This window comes from Cherax quadricarinatus, chromosome 66, assembly GCF_038502225.1.
Source record: "Cherax quadricarinatus isolate ZL_2023a chromosome 66, ASM3850222v1, whole genome shotgun sequence".
NCBI classification, from domain to species: Eukaryota; Metazoa; Arthropoda; class Malacostraca; order Decapoda; family Parastacidae; genus Cherax; species Cherax quadricarinatus.
Window position 1 is genome coordinate 10,490,725 of NC_091357.1, and position 27,997 is coordinate 10,518,721.

Genomic DNA, 27,997 nt, shown 5'->3' on the forward strand with positions numbered 1-27,997 from the left:
TTTTAGATTTTGCCACCGAAGTGGCTAGTTTATTGTGCACCCCATATCCATCCTGTGGACGGTAGCGCAAAGGCATATGGATACACTAAAGGCCTAGGAACTAGGCCCCAAAAGGGTTAACAGGTGTACATATGGGTTTATATCTACATATCTACAGTTCACTTATCTGTTACAAGCAAATTTAGGAAATTTGCTTAGTATATCTGGTATCTTATTTTCATTAATAAGATATCTTGACATGTCACATAGGTTATTATACTGTCTGTCTCTGTATTCCTCAATAAGTGGACAATTAAGCACATAGTGTTCAAGACAGTGACCATATGCCTGATCACATAATTTGCATTTAGTTTGATCATTATCTGTCTCCCCCAAACTGCCAGAAGTACTTGTAACCAACCCTAAGCCTGGCCATTACAACATCAGTCTGTCTGTTCACATTGCAAGTTGCTCCATAAACATGCTTATCTACATTCATGTCATCATAGTGGGTTATAGATCTACTCAGGCTTCTAACTTCATTCCTATAACAACCATTTTCATTATTTATTTCTCTCCTAATATTATTCCTAATGCTAGACACAGATATACCAAGGCTATATTCTACATTCTCCTGGGAACTCTTCTTGGTTAATATATCAACTTTATTATGAAACAGTAATCCAGTGTGTGATGGGATCCATAGCAATTGTACATTAATTCCTTTGTCCCTGAGTATCTATACCTGGCTTCTCCAATGAGCATGTTGTTGGAGTCATTATATGAGTCAAGAGCATTCAGTGATGACATAGAATCAGTAATGATGATAGAGTCAAGCTCAATGTCATAAGTAAGCTTTAGTACCATTAGGATTGCAAACAATTCAGTTTGCAGTGTAGATGCCAAGTTGTTAATTCTTATGCCTAGTTCAACAAGTTTATTAAACTGGAAAATGCTTAATTTTTATTCCTCTTTTAAATGACATAGATGGTCAGGCATTGCTGTTAATACTAACACTGGGAATGTACATAATATTATAAATAATGTAAATGTCCATGACATTCCAACAGAATCAATAATGAAACCTGCAGCTGTTGCAAACAGTAGTTTGCCAGCAATCTCTACAGATGCCAGTACACTGTAGTGACTAGCTTGTGTCTCTGTGGTACACTCTCTGCTTACTCTCATCATAAGTGTGAATGATGCTGTTGATATTATTCCACTGCTGTAACTCAGTGAACACAGAGATGCAATGCCTATGACATGGAAAATCCATATGTTTTCATTTCCAAAAACCTCAAAATTATTTAACAATACTATCACAAAATACTGTATTATTATAGCAGCTAATCTATAATTGGAATGCTTTATTAATACAGTCTTAATATTAACATTTGGTTTTGTTAAAATAATTCCCCCATAAAATGACCCTAATATTGAAAGCCCCTGACAAACTGTTCCATTCCAAAAGGCTAAACTTTGTTTGGATAAACCCTTATCTAGTAAAAACAATGGCATATTATTAATAGCCCCTCTCTCACCCATTTTATATAGCAAAACATAAGCACTTAACCAAAGTGTCCCTGTAGTCTCAATAATTTCCTTTAAAATAGAAAATACTTGCTTTACTAGTGAATAACCTTGGATCTGCTGAGACACGTTACAAATGGGACCTTGACAAGTAACTTCTTTGGTGTGATGAAGTGTGTCATTTTTTGAAAATGTGCCAGCAATATATCTATCTATTTGTGTATCTGGTTCACAGCAGGGCTCTATTAGGAAGTTTTTATTGCGGAGACTGTAAGACAAAGCAGCAGTAATGAAATATAAAAAGGCTAAGATGGTGAAGGTTACAGGCCAGTTTGTAACAGCCAAAAGATGGGTGAGTCCAGCACCACCCACAAGGCAACCCACTTTGTAGAGAACCACCTGTTAAGGAAAGAAAATACACAGTTATTTAACACAGAAAACATCTCCATGAAAATTTTCACATTATTAAATAATAAATTGCAATAATTATCATAATTGTCAACTACTGTACTTACTGTTTTTATTAGCTCTTGTATTTCCTTGACTGTCCCTAGACTATTAGGGACTCACATCTGAGCTGTGTAATATCTATTCTTGCCTATTATTCACCTCTAATTCTATTAGTCTCTCATAAACCCCTAGTTTGTCTCTGCTTCAGCAATTATAACCAGAGTGGGGTCACACTCACGCATCAGCTAAGCCACCACAACTCACAACAATCCAGTTGCCTTCCTATTTTCCTAGCATGTGGTCATACTCTCAACTCTTCTTTGATTCCTTAATGTCTTCATGATTTATGACAATCTTCTTGCCTTTCATGAGCTTCACTGATACATGGACAGTTATCTTGCTAAAAATACTGAATATGGGCTGGCAGTGGTGTGTATCTGCCCTGATGCTGACGGTGGGTACAAATTTTCCATATGAGGTGTTGTTATTAATTTTCTATGTTTTAATGTCACAAAATAGGTCAATTGTATATCATACCATATGTATATTTTTAAGTGGCAATATTGTAAGAGTATTGTCACAATAAATATAAAAAAGCACAAAACTGTTCAAAAAAATATAAGCATAGTTTCTACTCTCGAATTCAAGGGTTGCAAATAAAATATATTTCATGCTATAAGTGGCTTATAAGCACTAAAGCCATTTAGGTACACAATGCTTCAATATATTACACACACTTTGGGGAATGTTACTGTACTCTAGAGCCACAAATAATGACTGGGGACCTAAATGTTTTGAGGTGGTCTGAAACAATATGGAGTTGAAGTGACAGGATGGAGCCTTATATGCCGCCAAGATACCCTTGGTACAGACCTGAAATCAACTTGGACAACTTCTACTAGTGAGAATGGCTGGACTTGAGAGGGACCTGACCTTCCAACGACCACATTCTTACCTCTGCTAGTGGCCTACATCTCACATCCTGGCAGCATATAAGGCTCCATCCTGTCACTTCAACTCCATATTGTTTCAGACTATGAAACAATACTCTTCTCCAGACTGAGGGACTGACCACCTCAAAACTTCAAGGGTGATCGACTGATTACATCGTCTTCAGGTATCTTCTGCTTCTATCAACTTTTCTGTACTCGACTGAAGAAGCCTACTGTGTAGGCGAAACATTTCGAAATGAAGATACCTAACTGTTGCATATGTGTCTTACCTAACAACCTGTCGGTATTTTATACCATTTTAATGTTCACCTAAATGTAAACTGACTGGTAGATGTTTATGTGGATAAAATACAGTGGAACCTCATTTTTCGTCCACTGCGTTTATTAGCCGATTCGTATTTAGGTCGGTTTTTCAGCGGAAATTTTGCTCCATATTTCGGCTGTCGCCTCGTATATCAGCCATATTAGACACGTCAGCCTGCCTCCCACTGGGATGCCGCTGCGTAGGCAAGTCAGTCTCCCTGTGTCTCTTGGTGAATGAGCATATACTCCGCGCATTCGTCCAAACATTTCTGTAAAATCCATTGGTGTTTGTGCTTCTTTATTAAGTGTGACTGTGGGCCCAAAGAAAGTTTAGAGTGCCAGCCCTCTGGTAAAGAAAGCGAGAAACACGATGGAATTTAAGAAAGAAGTTATTGAAAAATATGAGAGTGGTGTTCGAGTGCTAGAACTTGCCAGGATATATAGGAAATCCAAATCAACAATCACTTCCATCCTGGCAAAGAAAATAGAAATCAAGGAAGCTAATGTTGCAAAAGGGAGTTTAGCAGGGAGTGTAACAGGCAGGCAGGGAGTGTAGCAGGCATGCAGGGAGTGTAACAGGCAGGCAGGGAGTGTAGCAGGCAGACAGGGAGTGTAGTAGGCAGGCAGGGAGTGTAGGATGGAGGGAGGGAGTGTAGCTGGGAAACAGGGAGTGTGGAAGGGAGGCAGGGAGTGTAGCAGGCAGGGAGGGAAGTAACCCCAGAGAGGGCTTTGATACCCGAAGTCCTTATGGAGGGGGATTCCCCTTCCAAACAACAATCAGTCCTCCCTCTCTCCTCCTCCCTGTCTTCCGTAAGCCAACATGAGTCTTCAATAAAGGTATGTAATAATGATTTAAATGTTCTTGATTTATTTTATTTAGTTCTCATTGTTTTGTGTATGTAAAATTATAATTAATCTTTAAAAAATGTATTTTTCGTGAATATTTTTGGGTGTCTGGAATGGGTTAATTGTAGTTACATTAATTCTTATGGGAAATAATGCTTCAAATTTAGGCTGACCTTCTGGAATGGATTACGGCCAAAAAACAAGGTTCCACTGTACATTACTATGCTTAGGCTTTCACTCTAATTAATTTCATAAAAAAAAAAAAAAAACAGGTTTAGACTGTAAAATTATAATCTCCCATTTTTAACCCTGTACTCTTCCATAGATAGAGTCAGTATGATATTTATTTTATAATACAGTCAAACATCTCTACATCACAAATTAATTATAGTGTTTTAAATCGCCTCTAATGTGAATGGGTCATCAAGGAATTTTATATGCTGAATTCCCAATACAAAATGCATGCTGAACAGTTACCAGCAGCTGTGTTACCAATACTAGTATGCCATCCACACATCTCTCACCACTTGTATGGGTTGTTACTTTGTTGCTCTTTGCCCAGTGTGCAATCCAAACCTTTTTCTTTGCATGTGCCTAAAGACCTAAAAGTATGAATTTTAACTAAAATTTGACATCTATTTTTAGACTTATGGTACTGTAATACCATATGTATTTTCAGGACATTGCAAAATCTACATCTGATGTTCATGCTGATGTATTAGGTAACCATGATACTATGGCTATGATCAATTCATAAATAAAATATGACTGTAAAGATGATGAATAAAGTGTTGTAGATTCTGAAGGGTTCTGTGAAAATTCTGAAAAAATATCATGCCAAAAACTACTGTATGTATCAAAGATGAGTGTTTGCTCAAAGGCATCAAAGCTGTTTCTGGCCACCCTAAGCTAAGACTGATTGTGAGAAGCCTGTGGTTCAACACACAAGGGTTGGCTTGAGCAGAGGAGGCACCAACATGTGGTACTGTGTGTAAATGAACTTAAGTGTCTGTTGAGCCTAGAGAGATGAGAAATTGGTGTAGGTAAGTGTGAATCATTTTCCATGGGGAAGTGGAACAGAATGCTTCCTCCGTGAGTCATGCGGGTTGCAAGAGGTGACTAAAATGCTGGGAGCAAGGAGCTAGTAACCCCTTCCCCTGCATAAGTTACTAAATTTAAAAAGAGAAACTTTAGTTTTTCTTTCTAGGCCACCCTGCCTCGGTGGGATACGGCCGGTTTGTTGAAAGAGAAAAATCAAAATGATCAAAAGCTATCATAGTAAACTATAAATAAATTACATATCTACATACCTGTAAAGTGTTTCCAAGTCCAAGCTGATTATTAGGAAGAATGTGAAGAGCTAATCCATCAACAGCTACATCTTGCACTGCCGAGAACACATTTAAGGACAGCAACACGCACCCTATACCCACCACGTCATCTGGGGCCATATATGAACCTGATTGAGGAAAAAAAACAAAAATCTTTTTCAGATTCTAGAACATTTATACAGTACTTGAAGACACAGCTTTTGTATTTGGCAATAAAGTTAAATAAGTGAAATGATGTGTTACATGATTGAGATTATTATAAATAAAGTCAACTCTCTCTCATCACACTCCTTATTTAGTATGATTTTTTGTAAATACAACTGAAAAATTTCATCCAAAACTGAACATTGAGTGCAAAGGCCTTCATAGTGTGTGCTATTCAATTTTGGATGTACTTTTCCAGTCAAACTCAGAAAAAAAAAATCACATTATATAGAGGGATTTAATAAGAGAGCTGACTGGTACAAATATAAACACTGAAGATGCATTTAATTTTCCTTTCCCATGAGTCTCAACTAAAATTAAACATTTTCTAGCTAGTTATTATAAAACAACAAATTTCATTACCTCATTTATCTAGTTCTTATTACTACTCAGTGATACTCTAATAACAAACTTTTATTAACTACATTTGTTTCAGTCAATGTGTGATCTTAGAGATACAAGCATTCTCCAAATCCAACACTCAGAGCCCCTTGTATCTCAACGCATGCATGCTTTTTTTCCCACAAAAAGTCTTGGAAAATCACCCTGCACCTTATATGCTCAAGGAATTATATGTCTTATATGCTTGTGCACCTTATATGGCCAAAAATGCAGTACTGTACCTCAAAACCCCCAAGAGGCCCAGAAACTATAAATTAACACTCTCAAGAGGCCAAGCACCACAAGAACTTGAGACAAATCATACCATGCAGTGTGAAAATAGTCTCAAAAGTCCTTGAAAGGCCAAACAGCTGTAATTCAACACCTTGAAGAGGCCCAGGAAGTGGAAATCAGACTTGACAATCACCACTAAAATTTGAGATTGACTGGATAAAACATTGTGACAATATCCCCAAATACTAATGAAATCCAAGAGCTATTGCTCAATGCCCTTAAGAGAAACAGGAGCTGAAACTCAATGTATTCAGTGTAAATTTGTGACTAATCAGACAGCTTTGTGAAGGTAGTCTCAAGAATCCCTAATAAGTTCAGGAGCTAATGTCAACTGGAAAAGGCACTGCCAAGTTATTATAAAGAAAACTGTGGGTTAGCACTTCCCCATGAATTTAATAAAAAGAAATTTTTAATCAAATAATGAAAAGCTATGGGAACTATTATATGTACAGTGTATCTTAAAATAACTTTTGTTCTTTTTGTAATGAGTTTTTGCCTTGCTTACTTACTAAAGCCATTAAGTATATCTAAGATTAAGTCTTGATAAGTATTATACAGTACATAGTACTAATATGTACTATATATACATTATGCCAAGATTCCATACCTATGTCTGTAATTACTGTACTATAGTTTGCAAATAAATATTTGAAGGTGAATTGTTTAAATTTGAAAACAGTAACAATGATACTGTTTTCAAACTTAAGAAAAAAAAAATACTGTATATTGCTCTGAGGGAGTGAGCTTATTGAGCAGCACCACTTATCCTGTGAGTGAACATACTGGCACACAGAGAGCGAATAATAATAGCCCAATGGTGATATTGTATAACTTCTTACCAAAATCCAATGTACTATTTGAGTGAAAATTGTAACAAAAATAATGCACTACCTGCATAAGAAGACAGTGCAAGGCCAAGAAGAGAGTATACCAACCAGCGATGCCGCCCACCCCACACCTCCACTATGGGAGCCCATAATCCTTTAGCAATCCAAGGTACCAATAGCACTTTTAGCAATGAAACGCTGAAAAAATAAATTACTATACTTTAAAGGATGTACATACAGTACGATTGTGGTAAGTAGCACCTAAAAACTGCAAAAAACAGGCATCACTTTAGAGAAACGACAATTTCAAGAATCAGCTCAAACAGGTCAATTTTGAGAAATGCCACTTAAACGATTTTATCTGACATATCTTCTCTCTTTACTCACTGCAAACCATTTGATTTTCTGGGAAGACCTAATTTTATTTTACTGTATTATATTTTTATTTTAATTATTGTTGTATTTGTGCAGTAAAGTTAAACTTGGTCAAATAGGTCAATACACTGGCACAGCTTCCATCCCAAGGATGGACGCTATGCCAGGATGGTTATAAGAAAGATTCCTGTAGTACACAGATTGGCTTTAGGCATTTTTAAAATTCATATCAGACAAGTTTTGGCCTGGCATTTTACCCAATTAATGGTCTATACTTTGACTACATTCACACTGTAACAACCCTAGGCCTACAGCATTTTGATTCAATGAACTTTGGAAATACAGTGGACCCCCGCATAATGATTACCTCCGAATGCGACCAATTATGTAAGTGTATTTATGTAAGTGCGTTTGTACTTGTATGTTTGGGGGTCTGAAATGGACTAATCTACTTCACAATATTCCTTATGGGAATAAATTCGGTCAGTACTGGCACCTGAACATACTTATGGAATGAAAAAATATCGTTAACCGGGGGTCCACTGTACAGTGGACCCTTGGGTAACGATGCCATCGGATAGCGATAAAATCGGATATCGATGCGTCTTCGTGTAAAAATATTGGCTCGGCCAACAATGAAAAACTCAGCTAAGGACATTCGTCCTGAACTCGTCCGCACGCCTGGGCCACCCAGTGTGCCATTGTTTACAAGCCAGGGTGGACAGTTCCATGCATACATGCGATACATTTTGTATTATTCCATTGTTTTTAGTGCTTGTAACTGCTAAATAAGCCACCATGGGCCCAAAGAAAGCTTCTAGTGTCAGCCCTGTGGTAAAGAGGGTAAGAAATACTATTGAATTGAAGAAAGAGATCCTCGCAAAATATGAAAGTGGAGTGTGTGTCTCTAAGTTGACCAGGTTATATAACAAACCCCATTGAACCATCACTACTATCTTGGCCAACGAAAAAGCAATCAAGGAAGCTGTTGTTGTCAATGGGTCAAATATGCTTACAAAACAGAGATCGCTGCACCGTCAGCTGCTGCTGCACCACCGTCAGCTGCTGTTGCACCACTGTCAGCTGCTGCTGCACCACCGTCAGCTGCTGCTGTACCGTGGTCAGCTGCTGCTGTTGCACCACCATCAGCTGATGCTGTACCACCATCAGCTGCTACTGCACCACTGTCAGCTGCTGCTGCACCACCGTCAGCTGTTGCTGCACCACTGTCAGCTGTTGCTGCACCACTGTCAGCTGATGCTGCACCACTGTCAGCTGTTGCTGCACCACTGTCAGCTGTTGCTGCACCACCGTCAGCTGCTGCTGCACCACCGTCAGCTGTACTACTCAAAGATGTGGAGAGACTGTTGTTGGTGTGGCTTAACGAGAAACGATTACCAAGAAACAATTACCCCCAGAGGGTTAGCCACCCAGGATAACCCAAGAAAGTCAGTACGTCATCGAAGACTGTAACTTATTTCCATTGGGGTCCTTAATCTTGTCCCCCAGGATGCGACCCACACCAGTTGACTAACACCCAGGTGAACAGGAAAAAATGCCTGGAACTAGTGCTCATATTGGTGAATTTAAGGCCAGCAAAGGTTGGTTTGAGATATTTAAGAATCATAGTGGCATACACAGTGATAAGGCATGGCAAAGCTGAAAAATTCCAACCCCAGCAAGTGTTCAATTGTGACGAAACAGGCCTGTTCTGGAGGAAAATGCCAAACATGACCTACATTACTCAGGAGGAAAAGGCACTCCCAGGACACAAGCCTATGAAAGACAGGCTAACTCTCATGTTTTGTTGTAATGCTAGTGGGGATTGCAAAGTGAAGCCTTTACTCATGTATCACTCTGAAAATCCCAGATTGTTCATGAAAAACAGTGTCTCATCACACATCAATACTCTTCAATAAAGGTAAGTGTCATTTTAGTATTTATTTAGGTATTTATTTTGCATGTTTCATTGTTTTCTGTGTAGAGAAATGTATATTTCATGTAAAAAAATTATTTTTTTTTAATACTTTTGGGTGTCTGGAACAGATTAATTGGATTTCCATTATTTCTTATGGGGAAAATTAATTTGGCTAACGATAAAATCGGTTAAGGACAAGCTCTCTGGAACAGATTAAAATCATTACCCAAGGGTCCACTGTAGTGAACAAAATTCAGTGAGTTACATGATTCATATACAATGGATGAAGTCCGTTGGTTACAAAATTGTCCATTGTTATGATTACAGCCTCTCCTCACTTGACGTACTCGTTTACCAATGACTTGTACTTACTGTGGGCTCTCTGACCAGTATTCATACCTAAATAATTTATATTAGAGCTGATTTCTTCTATTCTGTTTATTACAATATAAAGTACACTCCTGTAAAAACATTTAAAAATATACTAAAAATATTATAAATTGTGCAAAAGTGACATTAAAACAATATCAAAGATGGTCGACACAAACCCACTACCATTATAGTATGCACCTTGCTTAGCAATGAATTCATTTACTGACATGGTCTTAGGACCGGAACTCCTTCATCTGCTCCTCCATTTTTAATTTACTGTTAACTAGTAAATAGGACTATAGTATATGGTTCATGAACGATGAGTTACAGAAGCAATGAGAAGGGTGAACCTACATTAAATGAACCTTAAAAGGGAAGATTTAGATCTTTTTGAGGAATTGTAGTTATATTTTGGCTTTTTTATATTATTTTTTATTAACACACTGGCCATTTCCCACCGAGGCAGGGCGACCTGTAAAAGGAAAACTTTCATCATCATTCACTCCGCCACTGTCTTGCCAGAGGCATGAGTACACTACAGTTATAAAACTGCAACATTAACAACCCTCCTTCCCATCTCCAGGAATCAAGTCCAGCCTGCCGGTTTCCCTGAATCCCTTCATAAATGTTACTTTGCTTACACCCCAACAGCACTTTATGGACCATATCTGTGACTTGATGCAGTTTGTAGTCAAGTTACCTAAATAGACAACAGAACTTTCATATCTTACCTTGAATAATCTAATCCATTTGAGCGAAGCTGAATTGGAATGAATTTGTCTTGAAGACCATAAGGAATTCCCTGGACAAGATAGAGCCATCCCAAGGAAGCAAATGGTGCAACACTTGTGTATGTCACTTTCCACATCCTGTAAACCATATTAAAGGTACACTAACAAGAAACCATTTAAATAAATAAATAATAAATTATATATACAGTGGTCCCTCAACTATCGTCCTTAATCCGTTCCTGGAAGTGGGACTATTATCGAAATAGACGATTTTCGAATCAGTTTTCCCCATAAGAAATAATGTAAATACAATTAATTCGTTCCTGAAACCCAGAAGTATTAAAACAAAAAAAAAATTTACATGAAATATACATGTAGTACATAAACAATACAATGGGACATGATGAATGAAACATTAACAGCATAACACTTACCTTTATTTGCGATTCTTCTTAGTGTATGGAAGACTGGAGGAAGAGAGAGATTGAATTACTGTTTGGAAGGGGAATCCCCTTCCATCAACACCTCAGGTACCAAGTGCTTTTCTGGGGTTACTTCTCTTCTCTGTTTCTTAATGCCACTAGGACCAGCTTGAGAGTCACTGGAGTCCTGTCTCGCAAAAAAACTGTCCAGAGAGCTCTGTTTCTGGTGTCTCTTTAAAACTTCCCTAAAATGGGTCAAGACTGTTACTGTACAAGTTGCCGATATGGCTTGCAACATCCTTCTCAGGGTGATGTTTCTCCATAAATCTTTCCATCCTATCCCACATTTCAAAAATATCCTTAATTTCTGAAGAAGGCACCTTCTTCCATCTCTCTTCCTCCTCCTCTGCAGCAAAATTCTGAGCTGCGATCTGTTGCTCTTCCTGCTGAAGCTCTTGCAGCTCCTCTGTGGTTAGCTCTTCCTTGTGGTCCTCCACCAACTCTTCCACATCCTCCAAACTAACATCCAACCCCATGGAACTCCCCAGTGCCACAATAGAGTTCACAACTGACATAGGCTCATCAGGGGCCGCCTCAAACCCTTCAAAATCCCTCCGGTGGACACAATCTGGCCACAAGTTTCTCTAAGCAGAGTTCAAAGTCCTGGTAGTCACTCCCTCCCAAGCCTTACCTATAAGGCTTATGCAATGGAGAATACTGAAGTGTTCTTTCCAAAAATCTCTTAGGGTCAAGTGAGTGTCTGAGGTCACATTAAAGCACCTTCCAAACATTGCTTTGGTGTAGAGTTTTTTAAAGTTTGAAATGACCTGCTGGTCCATGGGCTGGAGGAGAGGAGTGGTATTCGGGGCAAGAACTTTACTGTGATGAACCCAAACTCCTTCAGAATTAGGTCATCCAAGTTTGGAGGATGAGCAGGTGCATTGTCCATTACTAGGAGGCACTTGAGATCCAATTTCTTTTCCAGGAGGTAATTCTTCACAGAAGGGCCAAACACTTCATTGAACCACTCGACGAAAATTTCCCTCGTGACCCATGCCTTACTATTAGATCTCCAAAACACACACAATTTACTCTTCATAACATTTTTTTCTTGAACACTCTGGGATTTTCATAATGGTACACTAGTAATGGCTTCACTTGAAATCCCCACTAGCATTAGCACAGAACATGAGCATCAGCCTGTCTTTCATAGGCTTGTGTCCTGGCAGTGCCTTTTCTTCCTGAGTAATGTAGGTCCTCTTTGGCATTTTCTTCCAAAAGAGGCCTGTTTCATCACAATTGAACACCTGTTCAGGTTTCAGTCCTTCAGCCTCTATGTACTTGAATTCCTGCACATATTTTTCAGCCGCTTTTTGGTCTGAACTGGCAGCCTCACCATGCCTTATCACACTGTGTATGCCAGTACACTTCTTAAATCTCTCAAACCAGCCTTTGCTGGCCTTAAATTCACTCACATCACCACTAGTTGCAGGCAATTTCTTTACCAAATTATCATGCAACTGCCTAGCCTTTTCACAAATAATCGACGTCATAAGACTATCTCCTGCTACTTGTTTCAAGTTTATTATTACAACCCAGGAGTCCCAAAGACCTGTTATCCTGGGTGTAAAGGGAACAAAATAAACACAGCAGAAAAACTTTTGACTTGTATTATCCTTCACCAATTTAGAACAGAAGTATATACACTATGTACAACAATAGGTATTAGTGCACTCCACGGTAAGCAAGGCAGAATAGAAGCCACTAGAGAGCAGACCGTGCTTCAACCAGCTCTAGAATGGGAATGACAAGGGCAGACAGGCAAGTGGTACCCACATCACCTCTGCGATTGCCAGAACCATCTTCTCATTGGCTGGAACCTGGGTACTGGTTGAACAACGGGGCCCCATCATCAACCCTCAGTCCCTGGTTCGCTGGTTGGGGAGATAGCCTGTAAATGAGGGTGTGTACATGTGCCGAATAAAGGTTACGTACTCTTTGCATGCCACACCCCCACCCCGAGAAGGTTCAGGATTAGGCTCCCACCTCCCAGTGGTAACCGTGCCACCATGGCACCAAATAATGGGACCACCTTTCCTCTCAACCATCCAACTCTTAGATAGAGCTCAGCTTTTCTCGTGACAAAAAGCCAAACCCTAAACTCAGAGTGAGACAGCAGACAGTCGGGCAAACATAGGTCCAAGACATGGGCGGACAGTAGCCCGCATCCCCTCACTAAAAAAAAGCCCCACAGACTCCAGCAGGCTGTCAACCAGAATAAGCTGCACAAGATCATCGAAGGTAGCAACACCACTTGCTTTATACCAGCTGGTAAAAACTTTAGTCTGCTGTCGCACAAAATCAACCAGGGATTGACCAAGCTGTTGTCTGCCTAACTTGAAGTTTTTCCTATACATGTACTTAGCTGGGATACATGTATATGCTCTCAAAACTGTGGTCTTCACCACTTTATAATCAGAAAATTCAGTGTCATTTAACACTGACGTAAATTCCTGTGCCTTACCAAACAATGCTGTGTGAACCAACGATGCCCAATGCTGTTCCGACCACCTCAAGGCTCGAGCCTGATTTTTGAAAGCTTCGAAAAATTGTTCTGGTTCGGCCTCATTGAAGCGGGGAACAAGCTGTACTGCTTTCTGTAAATTAAAGTCATTTACAAGTTGCGAAAACTGCCTTCTTTCTTTTTCCCTATCAAACTCTTCCTTGGCAAATGCCCTCTGCTCCCTAGACTGCTCAAGATTGATTTTTGCCAGCTCAAGTGCCAATGCCGCTGATTCACCTTGAGACAACCCTGCTGCACTAGACTGATGATTTTGCTCCATTGATGTATCATCTTCCTCCTGCGAGAACATCGGAGTTTTATTCCTGGCTCCCATAGAGGGAAGAGTCTGATGTGCCATCTCCTCTTCCCGAAGTTTGTCAGTGATCAGTGAACGCAGTTGCACAGCTGTGAAAGTGCGTTCGTAATCAATGCCAATGGAACGAGCAATTTGCCAACAACGCTGTAGGGACAATTTAGGCAAGTTAAATAAAGTATATGCCGACACCAGATGTCTGACTCGTCTAGGTGGCATACCCCAATGTATAAGTTATTTGGTATGCACAGTACGATTGCAGAATACGCACATACGCTTGCAAGGTGGATGCACAATAGCAAAACTGACTGCAAAATTTTCACACAAGATTGACCGTAGTGAAGCGAGCACACCGAACAAGCTGGTAGCGAGCTGTTGAACGATCATACAACAGCAAGGCTGACCATAGCAAGGCAACTAACACGCAAAGTTTGTAAAGCATTGGCAAAGCTAATGCAATGCCAGACAGCAAGCTACACAATGTTCCTGCTTCCAGCGTCACCCTAGGCTCAACCCGTGCTCTAAGTCCAGCTCCAGCTCTCGGACAGGCTACCCATATTACAACCCAGAAGTCCCAAAGGCCTGTTATCCTGGGTGTAAAGGGAGCAAAATAAACACAGCAGAAAAACTTTTGACTTATATTATCCTTCACCAATTTAGAACAGAAGTGTGTACACTATATACACTATGTACAACAATAGGTATTAGTGCACTCCACGGTAAGCAAGGCAGAATAGAAGCCACTAGAGAGCAGACCATGCTTCAACCAGCTCTAGAATGGGAATGACAAGGGCAGACAGGCGAGTGGTACCCACATCACCTCTGCGATTGCCAAAACCATCTTCTCATTGGCTGGAACCTGGGTACTGGTTGAACGACGGGGCCCCATCATCAACCCTCAGCCCCTGGTTCGCTGGTTGAGGGAGATAGCCTGTAAATGAGGGTGTGTACATGCACCGAATAAAGGTTACGTACTCTTTGCATGCCACATTTATCCACACCAATAATAACTTCTCAACATCTTTGAGTACTGGTGATCTCATTTTTGTCAGCATATTTACCCCCTTTGCAACAACAGCTTCCTTGATTTCCTTTTTCTTGGCTATGATGGAAGATATGGTTTTATGGGATTTGTTATACATCCTAGCCAGTTCGCCCACACGTACGCCACTTTCATATTGTTCAATGATGTTTTTCTTATATTCAATCGTGTTTCTCACCTTCTTTACCAAAGGCTTGGCACTAGGAGCTTCTTTGGAGCCATGGAAGCTTATTTAGCACTTGCAAGCACTAAAATGAATGGAATATTATGAAATTTTCGTATGAACACGTGAGGGGACCGTCGCTCACTGGTAAACAATGGCACACTGGCTGGGAAGGGAGGCCGAGGCGCTCAGAGCCGTGAGTATGCGTCCAGGATGAAAGACGATTAGTGAGTTAATGGACCATTTGTGATCCGATGTTTAGACGAAATAACACGACGATTTCCAAAATGGACGACTTTCAGGCCGGACGAATATTGAGGGACCACTGTATTATTTATATATACATACATATATATATATATATATATATATATATATATATATATATATATATATATATATACACAGTGGTCCCTCGCTTTTCGTAGTTCTCGGCAATCGTAAATTTCGCCAATCATAGGGGTATTTTCGTATAAACATGGACTCGCTTTTCATAGGTTGACTCGCAAATAGTAGTTCATCCGGGACGCGTACGCATGGTGTGAGCTGGGGAGGCCTCCATACCCAGCCAGTCTGGCATTGTTTACCAGTGAGTGAACGTCCCCTCAAGTGCCCCTACGAAATATTTCATAATATTCCACACATTTTAGTGCTTGCAAGTACTAAATAAGCTACCATGGCTCCAAAGAAAGCTCCTAGTGCCAAGCCTGTGGTAAAGAAGGTGAGAAATATGTACAGTGACAAAGTCTTGAGCCATTTTAGGGAAGTGTTAAAGAGACGCCAGAAACAGAGCTCTCTCCACAGTTACTTTGCGAGACAGGACTAGAGTGACTCTCAAGGTGGTCCTAGTGGCATTAAGAAACAGAGAAGAGAAGCAACCCCAGAGAAGCAATTGGTACCTGAGGTGTTGCTGGAAGGGAATTCCCCTTCCAAACTGTAGACAATCCAATCTCTCTCCTCCTCCAGTCTCCCATACACTAAGAAGAATCTCCAATAAAGGTAAGTGTTATGCTGTTAATGTTTCATTCATCATGTCCCATTGTATTGTTTATGTACTACATGTATATTTCATGTAAAAAATTTTTTTGTTTTAATACTTCTGGGTGTCAGGAATGGATTAATTGTATTTACATTATTTCATATGGGGAAAATTGATTCGCAAATCGTAAATTTCGTTTATAGTAGCTCCTCCAAGAACGGATTAATTACGAAAAACGAGGGACCACTGTATATGTATATATGTATATGTATATATGTATATATGTATATATATATATATATATATATATAAATATATATATATATATATACATATATATTTTTTTATTATCACACTGGCCGATTCCCACCAAGACAGGGTGGCCCGAAAAAGAAAAACTTTCACCATCATTCATATATATATCATATAATATAATACAGTGGACCCCCGGTTAACGAACTTTTTTTCATTCCAGTAGTATGTTCAGGTGCCAGTACTGACCGAATTTGTTCCCATAAGGAATATTGTGAAGTAGATTAGTCCATTTCAGACCCCCAAACATACACGTACAAACGCACTTACATAAATACACTTACATAATTGGTCGCATTTGGAGGTGATCGTTAAGCGGGGGTCCACTGTATATATATATATATATATATATATATATATATATATATATATATATATATATATATATATATATATATATATATATATATATATATATATATATTTATTTATTTATTTATTTATTTATTTATTTATTTATTTATTTATTTCCAATTTGTGCACACATACAGAGGTACAAAAAAATACAGATAAGAGCAGTATGCCAAAGCCACTTATACTATGCATAGCATTATATAAATATATATATATATATATATATAATGTCGTGCTGAATAGGTAAAACTGGTCAATTAGCAAGAACTCATTTAAAATTAAGTCCTTTCTAAAATTTTCTCTTATACATTTAAAGATATATTTTTTCATTAATGTTAATGTAAAAATTTATAATTTTGCATCAAAAGAATCTTAGAAAACTTACCTAACCTTATTATAACAAGAACAATTTATTTTAGCCTAACCCAACTAAATATATTTTAGATTTGTTTATAATAACTTAATACAAACACAGTGAAATGTATTTTTTTCGTTAGGTTCAGAATGATTTTGGCAAAATTATTGTATACACAAATTTTCACTTGTCGTATATGGCAAGATGAGCATTGCTATTTAAGCCAAGATCGCAAGTTCTGCCTATTCGGCACGACATATATATATATAGTATATATAAATACACAGTGGACCCCCGACCAGTGAAGGCATCGTCTAATGAAAAAATCGCCAAAAGAAGCGTTTTAGCGCAAAAATTTTTGGCCCGGCCACCGATGAAAAACTCAACTAACATCATTCGTCCCGACTTGGCCTGTCCGTCCAGGTTGAATGAGCCTCAGCTGCCCTGCCTTCAGCTAGTGTACCATTGTTTACAAGCCAGGGCGGACTTTTTCACGCATACATGCGATGTACAGTATTTTGTATTACTCTGTTGTTTTTAGTGCTTGTAACTGCTAAATAAGCCACCATGAGCCCAAAGAAAGCTTCTAGTGCCAACCCTGTGGTAAAAAGGGTGAGAAATACTATTGTACCACGGTCAGCTGTTGCTGCACCACCGTCAGCTGCTGCTGTACCACTGTCAGCTGCTGCTGACAGTGGCTAGCTGGTCCAGTGGCTAACGCGACGGTCTGGAGTTTTGAGACTCTCTGACCGTGGAATCAAACCCCACCCGTGGTATGGTTTGTTTGCAATCGTGTCATTACGATTTCATGAATCACCAATATACCTGGAGAGGGTTCCGGTTGTCAACGCCCCCATGGCCCAGTCTGTGACCATGCCTCATGGTGGCTCAGGGCCTGATCAATCAGGCTGTTATTGTTGGCCACATGCAACCTGACGTACGAACCACAGCCTGGCTAGCCAGGTACTGACTTTAGGTGCCTGTCCAGTGACTGCTTGAAGACAGCCAGGGGTAATCCCCCTTATGGATGCTGGGAGACAGTTAAACAGTCTTGGGCCCCTGATACTTATTTTGTTACAGGTTGAGGAACTTCAAGGATTCCCAATAACTGAGGTGTTTTATAGCAGTTATGTGTGTTGTGAAGGTTCTCTGTACATTTTCTAGGTCAACAATTTCACCTGCCTAGAAAGGTGCTGTTAGTGTGCAGCAATATTCCAGCCTAGATAGAACAGTGACCTGAAGAGTGTCATCATGGGCTTGGCATCCCTAGTTTTGAAGGCTCTCATTATCCATCCTGTCATTTTTCTGGGAGATGCGATTGATAGTGTTATGGTCTTTGAAGGCAAGATCCTCTGACATGATCACTCCCAGGTCTTTTACATTAGTTTTTCACTCTATTGTGTGGTTGGAATTTGTTTTATACTCCAATGTAGTTTTAATTTCCTCATGTTATTCCATATTGGAGTAATTGAAATTTCTCATCATTCAACTTCATATTGTTTTCTGCAGCCCATTTTAAGATTTGGTTGATGTCCACCTGGAGTCTTGCAGTGTCTACAATAGAAGACACTGTCATGCAAATTCTGGTGTCATCTGCAAAGGAAGACATGGTGCTGTGGCTTATATCCGTGTATGTCGGATATGAGGACGAGGAACAAGATGGGAGAAAGTACTGTGCCTTGTGGAACAGAGCTTTTCACCGTAGCCACCTCAGATTTTATTCTGTTTACTACTACTCTTTGTGTTCTATTTGTCAGGAAATTATAGATCCATCTACCAACTTCTCCTGTTATTCCTTTATCACGCATTTTGTGCTATTACACCATGGTCACACTTGTCAAAGGCTTTTGCAATGTATATGTATATATATATATATATATATATATATATATATATATATATATATATATATATATATATATATATATATATATATATATATATATATATATATATATATATACATGTATATATATGTCATGCCGAATAGGCAGAACTTGCGATCTTGGCTTAAATAGCAACGCTCATCTTGCCATATAGGACAAGTGAAAATTTGTGTATGCAATAATTTCGCCAAAATCATTCTGAACCTCTGAACCTAACAAAAAAAATATGTTTCACTGTGTTTGTTCAGTATTAAATTATTGTAAACACATCTAAAATATATTTAGTTGGGTTAGGCTAAAATAAATTGTTCTTGTTATAATAAGGTTAGGTAAGTTCTCTAAGATTCTTTTGGTGCAAAATTAAAAATTTTTACATTAACATTAATGAAAAATTCTGAAGAGAAGATTCTGAAGAGAAGTTGCAGAGATTGGTGGATGAATTTGGTAGGGTGTGCAAAAGAAGAAAATTAAAGGTGAATACAGGAAAGAGTAAGGTTATGAGGATAACAAAAAGATTAGGTGATGAAAGATTGAATATCAGATTGGAGGGAGAGAGTATGGAGGAGGTGAACGTATTCAGATATTTGGGAGTGGACGTGTCAGCGGATGGGTCTATGAAAGATGAGGTGAATCATAGAATTGATGAGGGAAAAAGAGTGAGTGGTGCACTTAGGAGTCTGTGGAGACAAAGAACTTTGTCCTTGGAGGCAAAGAGGGGAATGTATGAGAGTATAGTTTTACCAACGCTCTTATATGGGTGTGAAGCGTGGGTGATGAATGTTGCAGCGAGGAGAAGGCTGGAGGCAGTGGAGATGTCATGTCTGAGGGCAATGTGTGGTGTGAATATAATGCAGAGAATTCGTAGTTTGGAAGTTAGGAGGAGGTGCGGGATTACCAAAACTGTTGTCCAGAGGGCTGAGGAAGGGTTGTTGAGGTGGTTCGGACATGTAGAGAGAATGGAGCGAAACAGAATGACTTCAAGAGTGTATCAGTCTGTAGTGGAAGGAAGGCGGGGTAGGGGTCGGCCTAGGAAGGGTTGGAGGGAGGGGGTAAAGGAGGTTTTGTGTGCGAGGGGCTTGGACTTCCAGCAGGCATGCTTGAGCGTGTTTGATAGGAGTGAATGGAGACAAATGGTTTTTAATACTTGACGTGCTGTTGGAGTGTGAGCAAAGTAACATTTATGAAGGGATTCAGGGAAACCGGCAGGCCGGACTTGAGTCCTGGAGATGGGAAGTACAGTGCCTGCACTCTGAAGGAGGGGTGTTAATGTTGCAGTTTAAAAACTGTAGTGTAAAGCACCCTTCTGGCAAGACAGTGATGGAGTGAATGATGGTGAAAGTTTTTCTTTTTCGGGCCACCCTGCCTTGGTGGGAATCGGCCGGTGTGATAATAAAAAAAATATAATAATGAAAAATATATATCTTTAAACCTATAAAAGAAAATTTTAGAAAGGACTTAATTTTAAATGAGTTCTTGCTAATTGACCAGTTTTACATATTCGGCACGACATATATATATATATATATATATATATATATATATATATGTATATATATATATATATATATATATATATATATATATATATACGTATATATATTTTTCTATAGGGAGGTACCATCTCTAGAACTATACTGGGAGCGCTCATCCTCAGAGAAGACAATAAACGTACCTCAGGGAAAACTTGAGGTTCTCCCCGGAGCTCTTTGAATATTTTCTTCTCCTACCAACCCCTGCAGTTTATAATCTATATGAATTTTATTAATAGACAGAAAACACACACATGAATACATTGGTACAATATATCAAAGTTTATGAATCTCCTCCAGTTCCTCCAAAGATGAACGTGAACCCAGTATGCAGCATACATTTCCCCTCTGGATGGCCAAGCTGAGGCACTGGAACATGAGTGGGGCTGCCCTTAGGTCCCTGGTAGCATCAATGAGTCTGGAACTCAGTTCTTCAAGGAAATGTGTGGCATTTTTTCCCTATGATCCCAAGGTCTCTGATCCCACCGGGACAAATTGATACTGTTAGTTTATGTACTGGTACTTGCCGATCTTGTACTCCTCCCTGTGATCAGCAGCTCCTCCCTGCTGCCCAGCACTGACAGATGTAGTTGTCAGCCAGTGTCGGTACACAGGTATATTTCCATGCTAAGAGCTTGCCATTCTTTCAAGGACTGATGGTGATCCTGTCGGGGCAGTTTGCTGGGTTGTGGGTACTGTTGGCTGCTAGTGATTGGGGCTCTCTCTCTCTCTCTCGGCTGGGCATGCAGCTGTAGCAAGGGTTCTCTCTGTGATATCATTGACTTCATTGTGTCTTGCATGCCAGCCCTTGGTTTTGGAACAGTCAAGACCTTGTAGACCATATTGGTTGGCTTGCACATCGCCGCAAATACACATATATTCCGTGTGAATTGGGCCAGCAAGGTGCAAAGCCACTGCAATACAGAGGGTCGTTGGGTCAAGGCGTGTTCCCATTGCCGAAATGGGAACTGTTTAGATGAAGTCCCAGGAGTGAGATGCACTCACAGCTTGGACACGAGCAGTCTCCCTGTCTGGTGTTACAGCCCTAAGTATGTTGGTAAGCACGTTTTCAGTGATGGGGCCATCCCTGCTTGACTGTTTGTAGGCCAGTGCTGGAAATAAATGGTATAAAATACCGACTCAATGGAAATATAAACACAAATGCAGTATAATGTGATCCTTTACTGACAACGTTTCACCCACACAGTGGGCTTTTTCAAGTCACACACGGATCTACCTGGAGTTGGAAGGTACGAGAGTATTTATAGTCATGTTCAGAATGTTGAGGTCAGGTGGAGAATGCTGCATCTGATGATCTACCGGGTGGGGTTATAGAGTCTTGGGTAGCTTGGCAGGGGTATTGGACAAGTTGTAGACCTTCTGCAGTGTTCTATGTTCTTATGTGGGATAGCGATGAAGAAGTTTCTTGGCGAGTGGTTCAGCTATGTTATAGAAGCCGTTGTTCTGGTTGAAATTGTTGGTTATAGAGATAAGCGATGATTCCAGGATTCTTCTGTATTGAGTGTTGTCTTCTGTGGCTATAAGTCTTGAGTTTCTGTAGTTAATTAAATGGTTGTGTGAAATGTGATGTTGTACACAGGCATTCCTTGTATCGTCAGTCCTGCTTGCATATTGGTGTTCTGAAATGCGTGTTTGGAGGTCTCTTGATGTTTCGCCCACATATAATATGTTGCAGTCATTACAAGGGATTATGTATACCCCTGCAGAGGATGGAGGCTTGTCCTGTCTACTACTGGTGATGTCCTTGATGGTCATGGTTGTGGAGGTAGATACTTGGAATGATGTTTTGGCAAAGATGTTGGAAACATGTTTGGCAATGGAGTTGGTGGGGAGGACTATGTATCTCTTCTCGGCAGTGTCTTCTCTGGGTGTGTTGAAGATGTTTAATGCCCGCCGTCTGCAGTCTCTGATGAAGTGACGAGGATAATGGAGTTTAGAAAATACTTGTTCAATTATAGTGCATTCTTCCTCAAGGAACTCATTGCTGCAGATTCTGAGTGCACGTAGGAAGAAGCCTATAATCACACCACGTTTGGTTTTGGTGTCGTGGTGAGAGTAGAAGTGGAGAAGATCGTTTTGGTTGGTGGGTTTTCGATAGACTTTAAATCGAAGCTTTACGTGTTTCTCCTTCGAAAATCACCTCTTTCAGCAGACTTTTGGACTACCCATGGGTTCACCACTCAGTGCAGTCCTGGCGAACTTATACATGGAACATCTAGAAGCCGAACGTTTCTCCACCATTATTCCTTCGTCTGTCACCTGGCTCTGTTATGTTGACGACATTCTCCTCATAACTCCTAAATGCTTCAACGTTCAAGCTCTCCAAGACAAGCTCAACCAGGTCGAGCCTTCAATCCAGTTCACACTTGAAGAAGAAGTCGACAACACTCTTCCTTTCCTTGATGTTCTGCTCTGCAAAGCTGACCACGAACTTCGTTTTAAAGTCTATCGAAAACCCACCAACCAAAACGATCTTCTCCACTTCTACTCTCACCACGACACCAAAACCAAACGTGGTGTGATTATAGGCTTCTTCCTACGTGCACTCAGAATCTGCAGCAATGAGTTCCTTGAGGAAGAATGCACTATAATTGAACAAGTATTTTCTAAACTCCATTATCCTCGTCACTTCATCAGAGACTGCAGACGGCGGGCATTAAACATCTTCAACACACCCAGAGAAGACACTGCCGAGAAGAGATACATAGTCCTCCCCACCAACTCCAATGCCAAACATGTTTCCAACATCTTTACCAAAACATCATTCCAAGTATCTACCTCCACAACCACGACCATCAAGGACATCACCAGTAGTAGACAGGACAAGCCTCCATCCTCTGCAGGGGTATACATAATCCCTTGTAATGACTGCAACATATTATATGTGGGCGAAACATCAAGAGACCTCCAAACACGCATTTCAGAACACCAATATGCAAGCAGGACTGACGATACAAGGAATGCCTGTGTACAACATCGCATTTCACACAACCATTTAATTAACTACAGAAACTCAAGACTTATAGCCACAGAAGACAACACTCAATACAGAAGAATCCTGGAATCATCGCTTATCTCTATAACCAACAATTTCAACCAGAACAACGGCTTCTATAACATAGCTGAACCACTCGCCAAGAAACTTCTTCATCGCTATCCCACATAAGAACATAGAACACTGCAGAAGGTCTACAACTTGTCCAATACCCCTGCCAAGCTACCCAAGACTCCATAACCCCACCCGGTAGATCATCAGATGCAGCATTCTCCACCTGACCTCAACATTCTGAACATGACTATAAATACTCTCGTACCTTCCAACCCCAGGTAGATCCGTGTGTGACTTGAAAAAGCCCACTGTGTGGGTGAAACGTTGTCAATAAAGAATCACATTATACTGCATTTGAGGCCAGTGCTGCATAAGTTTTATGACCAACCCTGTTTTTTTGCAATACCACTTGCAGAGTGAGCATGATATGCATGATAAACTGAGCCGCTCAGTCTGCACGACTAACAATCTCTTAACACAGGACGAGCAAGAGATGCACAATAACATAGCCGCTCAGGCGGGACAACTAATAACTCAACACAGAACGAGCATTGAGTGCACAATATTATGCTAACCGCTCAGGCGCCACAACTAACAAACAGTCTTCTTTTCTTTCTTTCTTTGTTGGGTTTATCAGGGCCACTGACAGCATACGCTGTATCGAGCCCGGTTTCTCGATGGTACGAGAAAAAATTGTTGCCCAAGGCTGGGCGATGAGAGAAAAGGAACAAAAGTTCCTTTGTAAATAGAGATAGAGACATGAAGTTTCCAATTAGATCCGGTGGACCCTCTTGCCAAGCCCCAGCAGAGAAGGACGCCCACACTCCCACCCGAGTTCAGTAACCGGCTTCCCACCAAAGACCGTTAAAGAATTTCCCGCAGAGCGGAAAAAATGGAGCTGGCTAAAGTAAGCCAGAGTGCCCGGCGGGCAAAATAGATGAGGACAAGCGTCCCAGTGAGAACGGGAGAAATTTGTCACTGATACTCAGGCGAGAGAGAGACGTCCACACCCGACGAAGGCTAGCGCAGAAGTCCTAACAAACACTCAATCACGAGAGGACAGTTCGTTCTTTTCTTAGTTGGGTTTATCAGGACCACGGACAGTATAAACCCGACTTCTCGATGGCACGAGGAAGATTTGTTGCCCAAGGCTGGGCGATGAGAGAAAAAGAACAAAAGTTCCTTTGTATATAGAGATAGAAACTTGAAGTTTCCAATTAGATCCGGTGGACCTTCTTGCCAAGCCCCAGCAAAGAGGGACGCCTACACTCCCACCTGAGTTCAGTAACCGGCGTACCACCAAAGACCGACAAAGAATTTTCCGTAGAGCGGAAAAAATGGAGTTGGCTAAAAGTAAGCCGCTGAACAGGTGCCCCTCCTGTAAGTAAGTAAGTTTATTCAGGTATACACAAATACAGTTACATAGAATTATCATACATAGCAGCATATGTGTAGAGAACCTAGGATAACCCAAAAAAGTCAGAGTGACTTATTGCCCGGCGGGCAAAATAGATGAGGACAAGCCTCCCAGAGAGAACGGGGAAAATTTGTCACTGATACTCAAGCGAGAGAGAGAGAGAGAGATACACCCGACGACGGCTGGCGCAGAAGTCACGGGAGGATAGTTAGGGACGTGTTTTCTCCCCTTTGTTAAGGGTTTATAAGGCCAATGGCAGCATCTGCCGTACAGCGCCCTGCCTCTTCATGTCTAGACTTCTCCCTCTTGCTGCCCTATACCCCTGCACTTTTCCCTGCCCCGCTGCACTGTATGACCCTACTAATATAATACCTCTCCGTCTTGCTGCCCGATACCCATGTATTCTTCCTTGCCCCACTGCGCTGTATGACCCTTGTAGGTTTAGTGCCTCATTTTTTATTATAATAAAATAATCTCGGTGTCTAGAAAAAAAAGCTCCCAAATTGGAAGTAACATGACTTGCCGGGATGTGAATGCAAGTCACAAGTGAAATGTGAATGCAAGTCACAAGTGAAATGTGAATGCAAGTCACAAGTGAAATGTGAATGCAAGTCACAAGTGAAATGTGAATGCAAGTCACAAGTGAAATGTGAATGCAAGTCACAAGTCACATGAGGTCATCTAATTTGTGTCTCGTCGCAGCTGATAAGAAGCTTGTAGCAGAGATTATGTATTTACCAGTCGTTTGTTCTGTCACTTCTGTGGTGATGGCAGTAGCAAATATGAAGATTTAACTAAGGTATCGCCTATCCGTGTCTGGTTCTCTGCAGATCATATTGTTCCAGTGCATGAGATGATAAGATTTTGTTTAAATTTTTAACCCAGAGGGTTAACAATCTAGGTTAACCCAGTCAAGTTAGTGACTCATCGGGGACTCTCTATATCTGAAGCATACCTGGAAGATGTTTCGGGGGTCAGTGCCCCCACGACCCACTCCATGACCAGGCCTCGTTGTGGATCAGGGCCTGATCAACCAGGCTGTTATTGCTGGCCGCACGCAAACCGACGTATGAACCACAGCCCGGCTAGTCAGGTACTGACTTTAGGTGCGGGTTAGGTTACGTAAGGTTCGTCAGGAAACAGGACAAGTGTTTCCTGACGTGGGTCTTAGTCAGATGATGACCCGTCGTTGGAGCTTTTGGTCGTCTGACCGAGGCCTTCCGCTGGTTTACCGGTTCACCCCTTTAAAAAATGATTATAGTTATAAACTTATAACCATTTCTTTTAGGTGTGGGTCGGTGTCTGTCTTATATAATTCCACTGGGGTCCTTTGATAAGATAAGATAAGATAAGATTTCGTTCGGATTTTTAACCCCGGAGGGTTAGCCACCCAGGATAACCCAAGAAAGTCAGTGCGTCATCGAGGACTGTCTAACTTATTTCCATTGGGGTCCTTAATCTTGTCCCCCAGGATGCGACCCACACCAGTCGACTAACACCCAGGTACCTATTTGCTGCTAGGTGAACAGGACAACAGGTGTAAGGAAACGTGTCGAAATGTTTCCACCCGCCGGGAATCGAACCCGGGCCCTCCGTGTGTAAAGCGGGAGCTTTAGCCACCCAAGATAATACTTGGAACAGTTGACAAACACACTGGTACTTATTACTAGGTGAAGAGAAACAGCAGGTTTAAGGAAACATGCCCAACGTTTCCACTCGTGTCTGGGATCGAACCACGGACACTCAGTATGCGAGGTGACTGCGCTATCCACCGAGCTACAGGCCCTCTGTAGACCTGTGTACGATACGAATCACAGTGGGAGACGAGGCAATCAGTCCCTCAATCTGTAAGCCGGTTTTCAGTACCTTTATCTTGAGGAATACTGTTATTGCCTTATAATCTAAAGTTTGCCCGAAATGCTCTGCATTTAAAGGGGCTTTAGGCATGTGCACCAAATGTCATTCTCTTTTGTACAAACATTGTATCCTGCTGAAATAAAATTTTATTATTATTATTATTATTATTATTATTATTATTATTATTATTATTATTATTATTATGAAGCTGAAGTATAGGCAGGCTGAGTGACTGATTACCTCATCTACTGCCTTCGGAAATCATCTCTGTACTGGACTGATAAAGTGAAACATCTTCAAATAAAGATAAGATAACCAGTTGCTGCTCGTATGTAAGTTCTCATCTTCTCGGTATTGTATACCACTGTTGTAAGAAAAGACAATAACCCAAATTCCTCGCATCAGCATAACTTCACCGAGCACGCATATGCAAACGCATACAGACACACATCCACAAATATGTGTATATGTTTACATGTGCATATATATGTACATAAATGCACATATACATAAGCACACTTGTACATATGCATAAGTATACGTCCACACACGTATGCATATTCCATACGCCTGGCGGGGCCAGGAGCTGTGTTTCAACCCCATAACCACATATGGGTGAGTACATACATGCTTACGTATTTTAATATTTTCCTTAAGTAAAAAAACTACTTTCCTCTATACCTTTTGCGTGCATTGAGGTAGGAGCTGGGCTTATGGGCTACGGGAACACTTTCCCAGATCGTTCAGCGCCCAGTTTTTACAAGTATTGAAGGGTTCAAGCCCCGGGGCGGCCAGGCAGTGAGGCGTGTGGGGCCGGTGGAACGGGTTCGTCCAAGCCTGTCATTGTGAGCGCCGGCCAACACAGGAATAATTCACCCAGGAATATCCTAGCAGGTGTGAGCCCCCGGAAACAGAAATAATTCAGCCAGGAATATCCCAGCACTTGTGTGCAAGCAAGCAGGAAAGGAGACTACTCAGTGCAAGAGCCAAGATGAAAACTGTCACCTGTACGGCCCCTGTTAATATTGCTGTTATCAAATATTGTAAGTATATTATTCCCTTCACCAACCTTCATGCCGGTGAAGGATTTGTGATCCAAGAAACTGAAGCTGTCCTTCCGTTCCTAACATCAATCCTGGTTACCTTTTCTCCAGGTTGTTTATCCATTTTAATCAAGGCAGAGCGCTAAACGCTTGGGGAAAAGCATTCAGGTTCGATTCAAGGAAGGGGTGGACAAGTCC

The 27,997-nt window shown here is 40.7% G+C and overlaps 2 protein-coding genes across 8 annotated transcripts in view; one reads left to right on the forward strand and one right to left on the reverse strand.

Annotated features, from left to right (window-relative positions):
- LOC128704078 (major facilitator superfamily domain-containing protein 3) lies at positions 1 to 27,551 on the reverse strand. 6 transcript variants are annotated; one of them, XM_053799096.2, is made up of 7 exons: positions 24,058 to 24,106; positions 20,936 to 21,524; positions 10,495 to 10,632; positions 8,490 to 8,816; positions 7,163 to 7,296; positions 5,372 to 5,520; positions 1 to 1,908 (listed from the first exon to the last, which is right to left on the reverse strand). In XM_053799096.2, the coding sequence occupies exons 3-7, from the start codon at positions 10,629 to 10,631 to the stop codon at positions 943 to 945; spliced, it is 1,713 nt and encodes a 570-aa protein (XP_053655071.1). In that variant the 5' UTR covers position 10,632; positions 20,936 to 21,524; positions 24,058 to 24,106; the 3' UTR covers positions 1 to 942. The 6 variants fall into 6 exon arrangements, with proteins under 6 accessions (XP_053655071.1, XP_053655072.1, XP_053655070.1 ...); XM_053799097.2 differs by lacking the exons at positions 20,936 to 21,524; positions 24,058 to 24,106 and adding an exon at positions 27,438 to 27,551; XM_053799095.2 differs by lacking the exon at positions 20,936 to 21,524 and having other exon boundaries at positions 24,079 to 24,479.
- Mvd (mevalonate diphosphate decarboxylase) overlaps positions 27,090 to 27,997 on the forward strand; it is a 40,312-nt gene continuing 39,404 nt past the window's right edge. Inside the window, exon 1 of one of the 2 annotated variants that reach the window (XM_053799100.2) lies at positions 27,090 to 27,371. In XM_053799100.2, coding sequence (XP_053655075.1) covers positions 27,368 to 27,371 — 4 coding nt within the window. In that variant the 5' untranslated portion in view covers positions 27,090 to 27,367. Of the gene's footprint in view, positions 27,372 to 27,454; positions 27,800 to 27,997 lie in introns of those variants that run through there. The other variant, XM_053799099.2, reaches the window with a different exon arrangement.

Bases quoted from the DNA above. Each gene is read 5' to 3' on its own strand.
- LOC128704078 (XM_053799093.2), bottom strand. From the start codon at position 23,989: ATGTTATTGTGCATCTCTTGCTCGTCCTGTGTTAAGAGATTGTTAGTC. The intron at 10,633-23,870 runs GTTGGTCATAAA...TATGGTTTACAG, and splicing joins TGGTATTGCAAAAAAACAGG to GATGTGGAAAGTGACATACA. The intron at 1,909-5,371 runs GTATGTAGATAT...TTTCCTTAACAG, and splicing joins GACTTGGAAACACTTTACAG to GTGGTTCTCTACAAAGTGGG.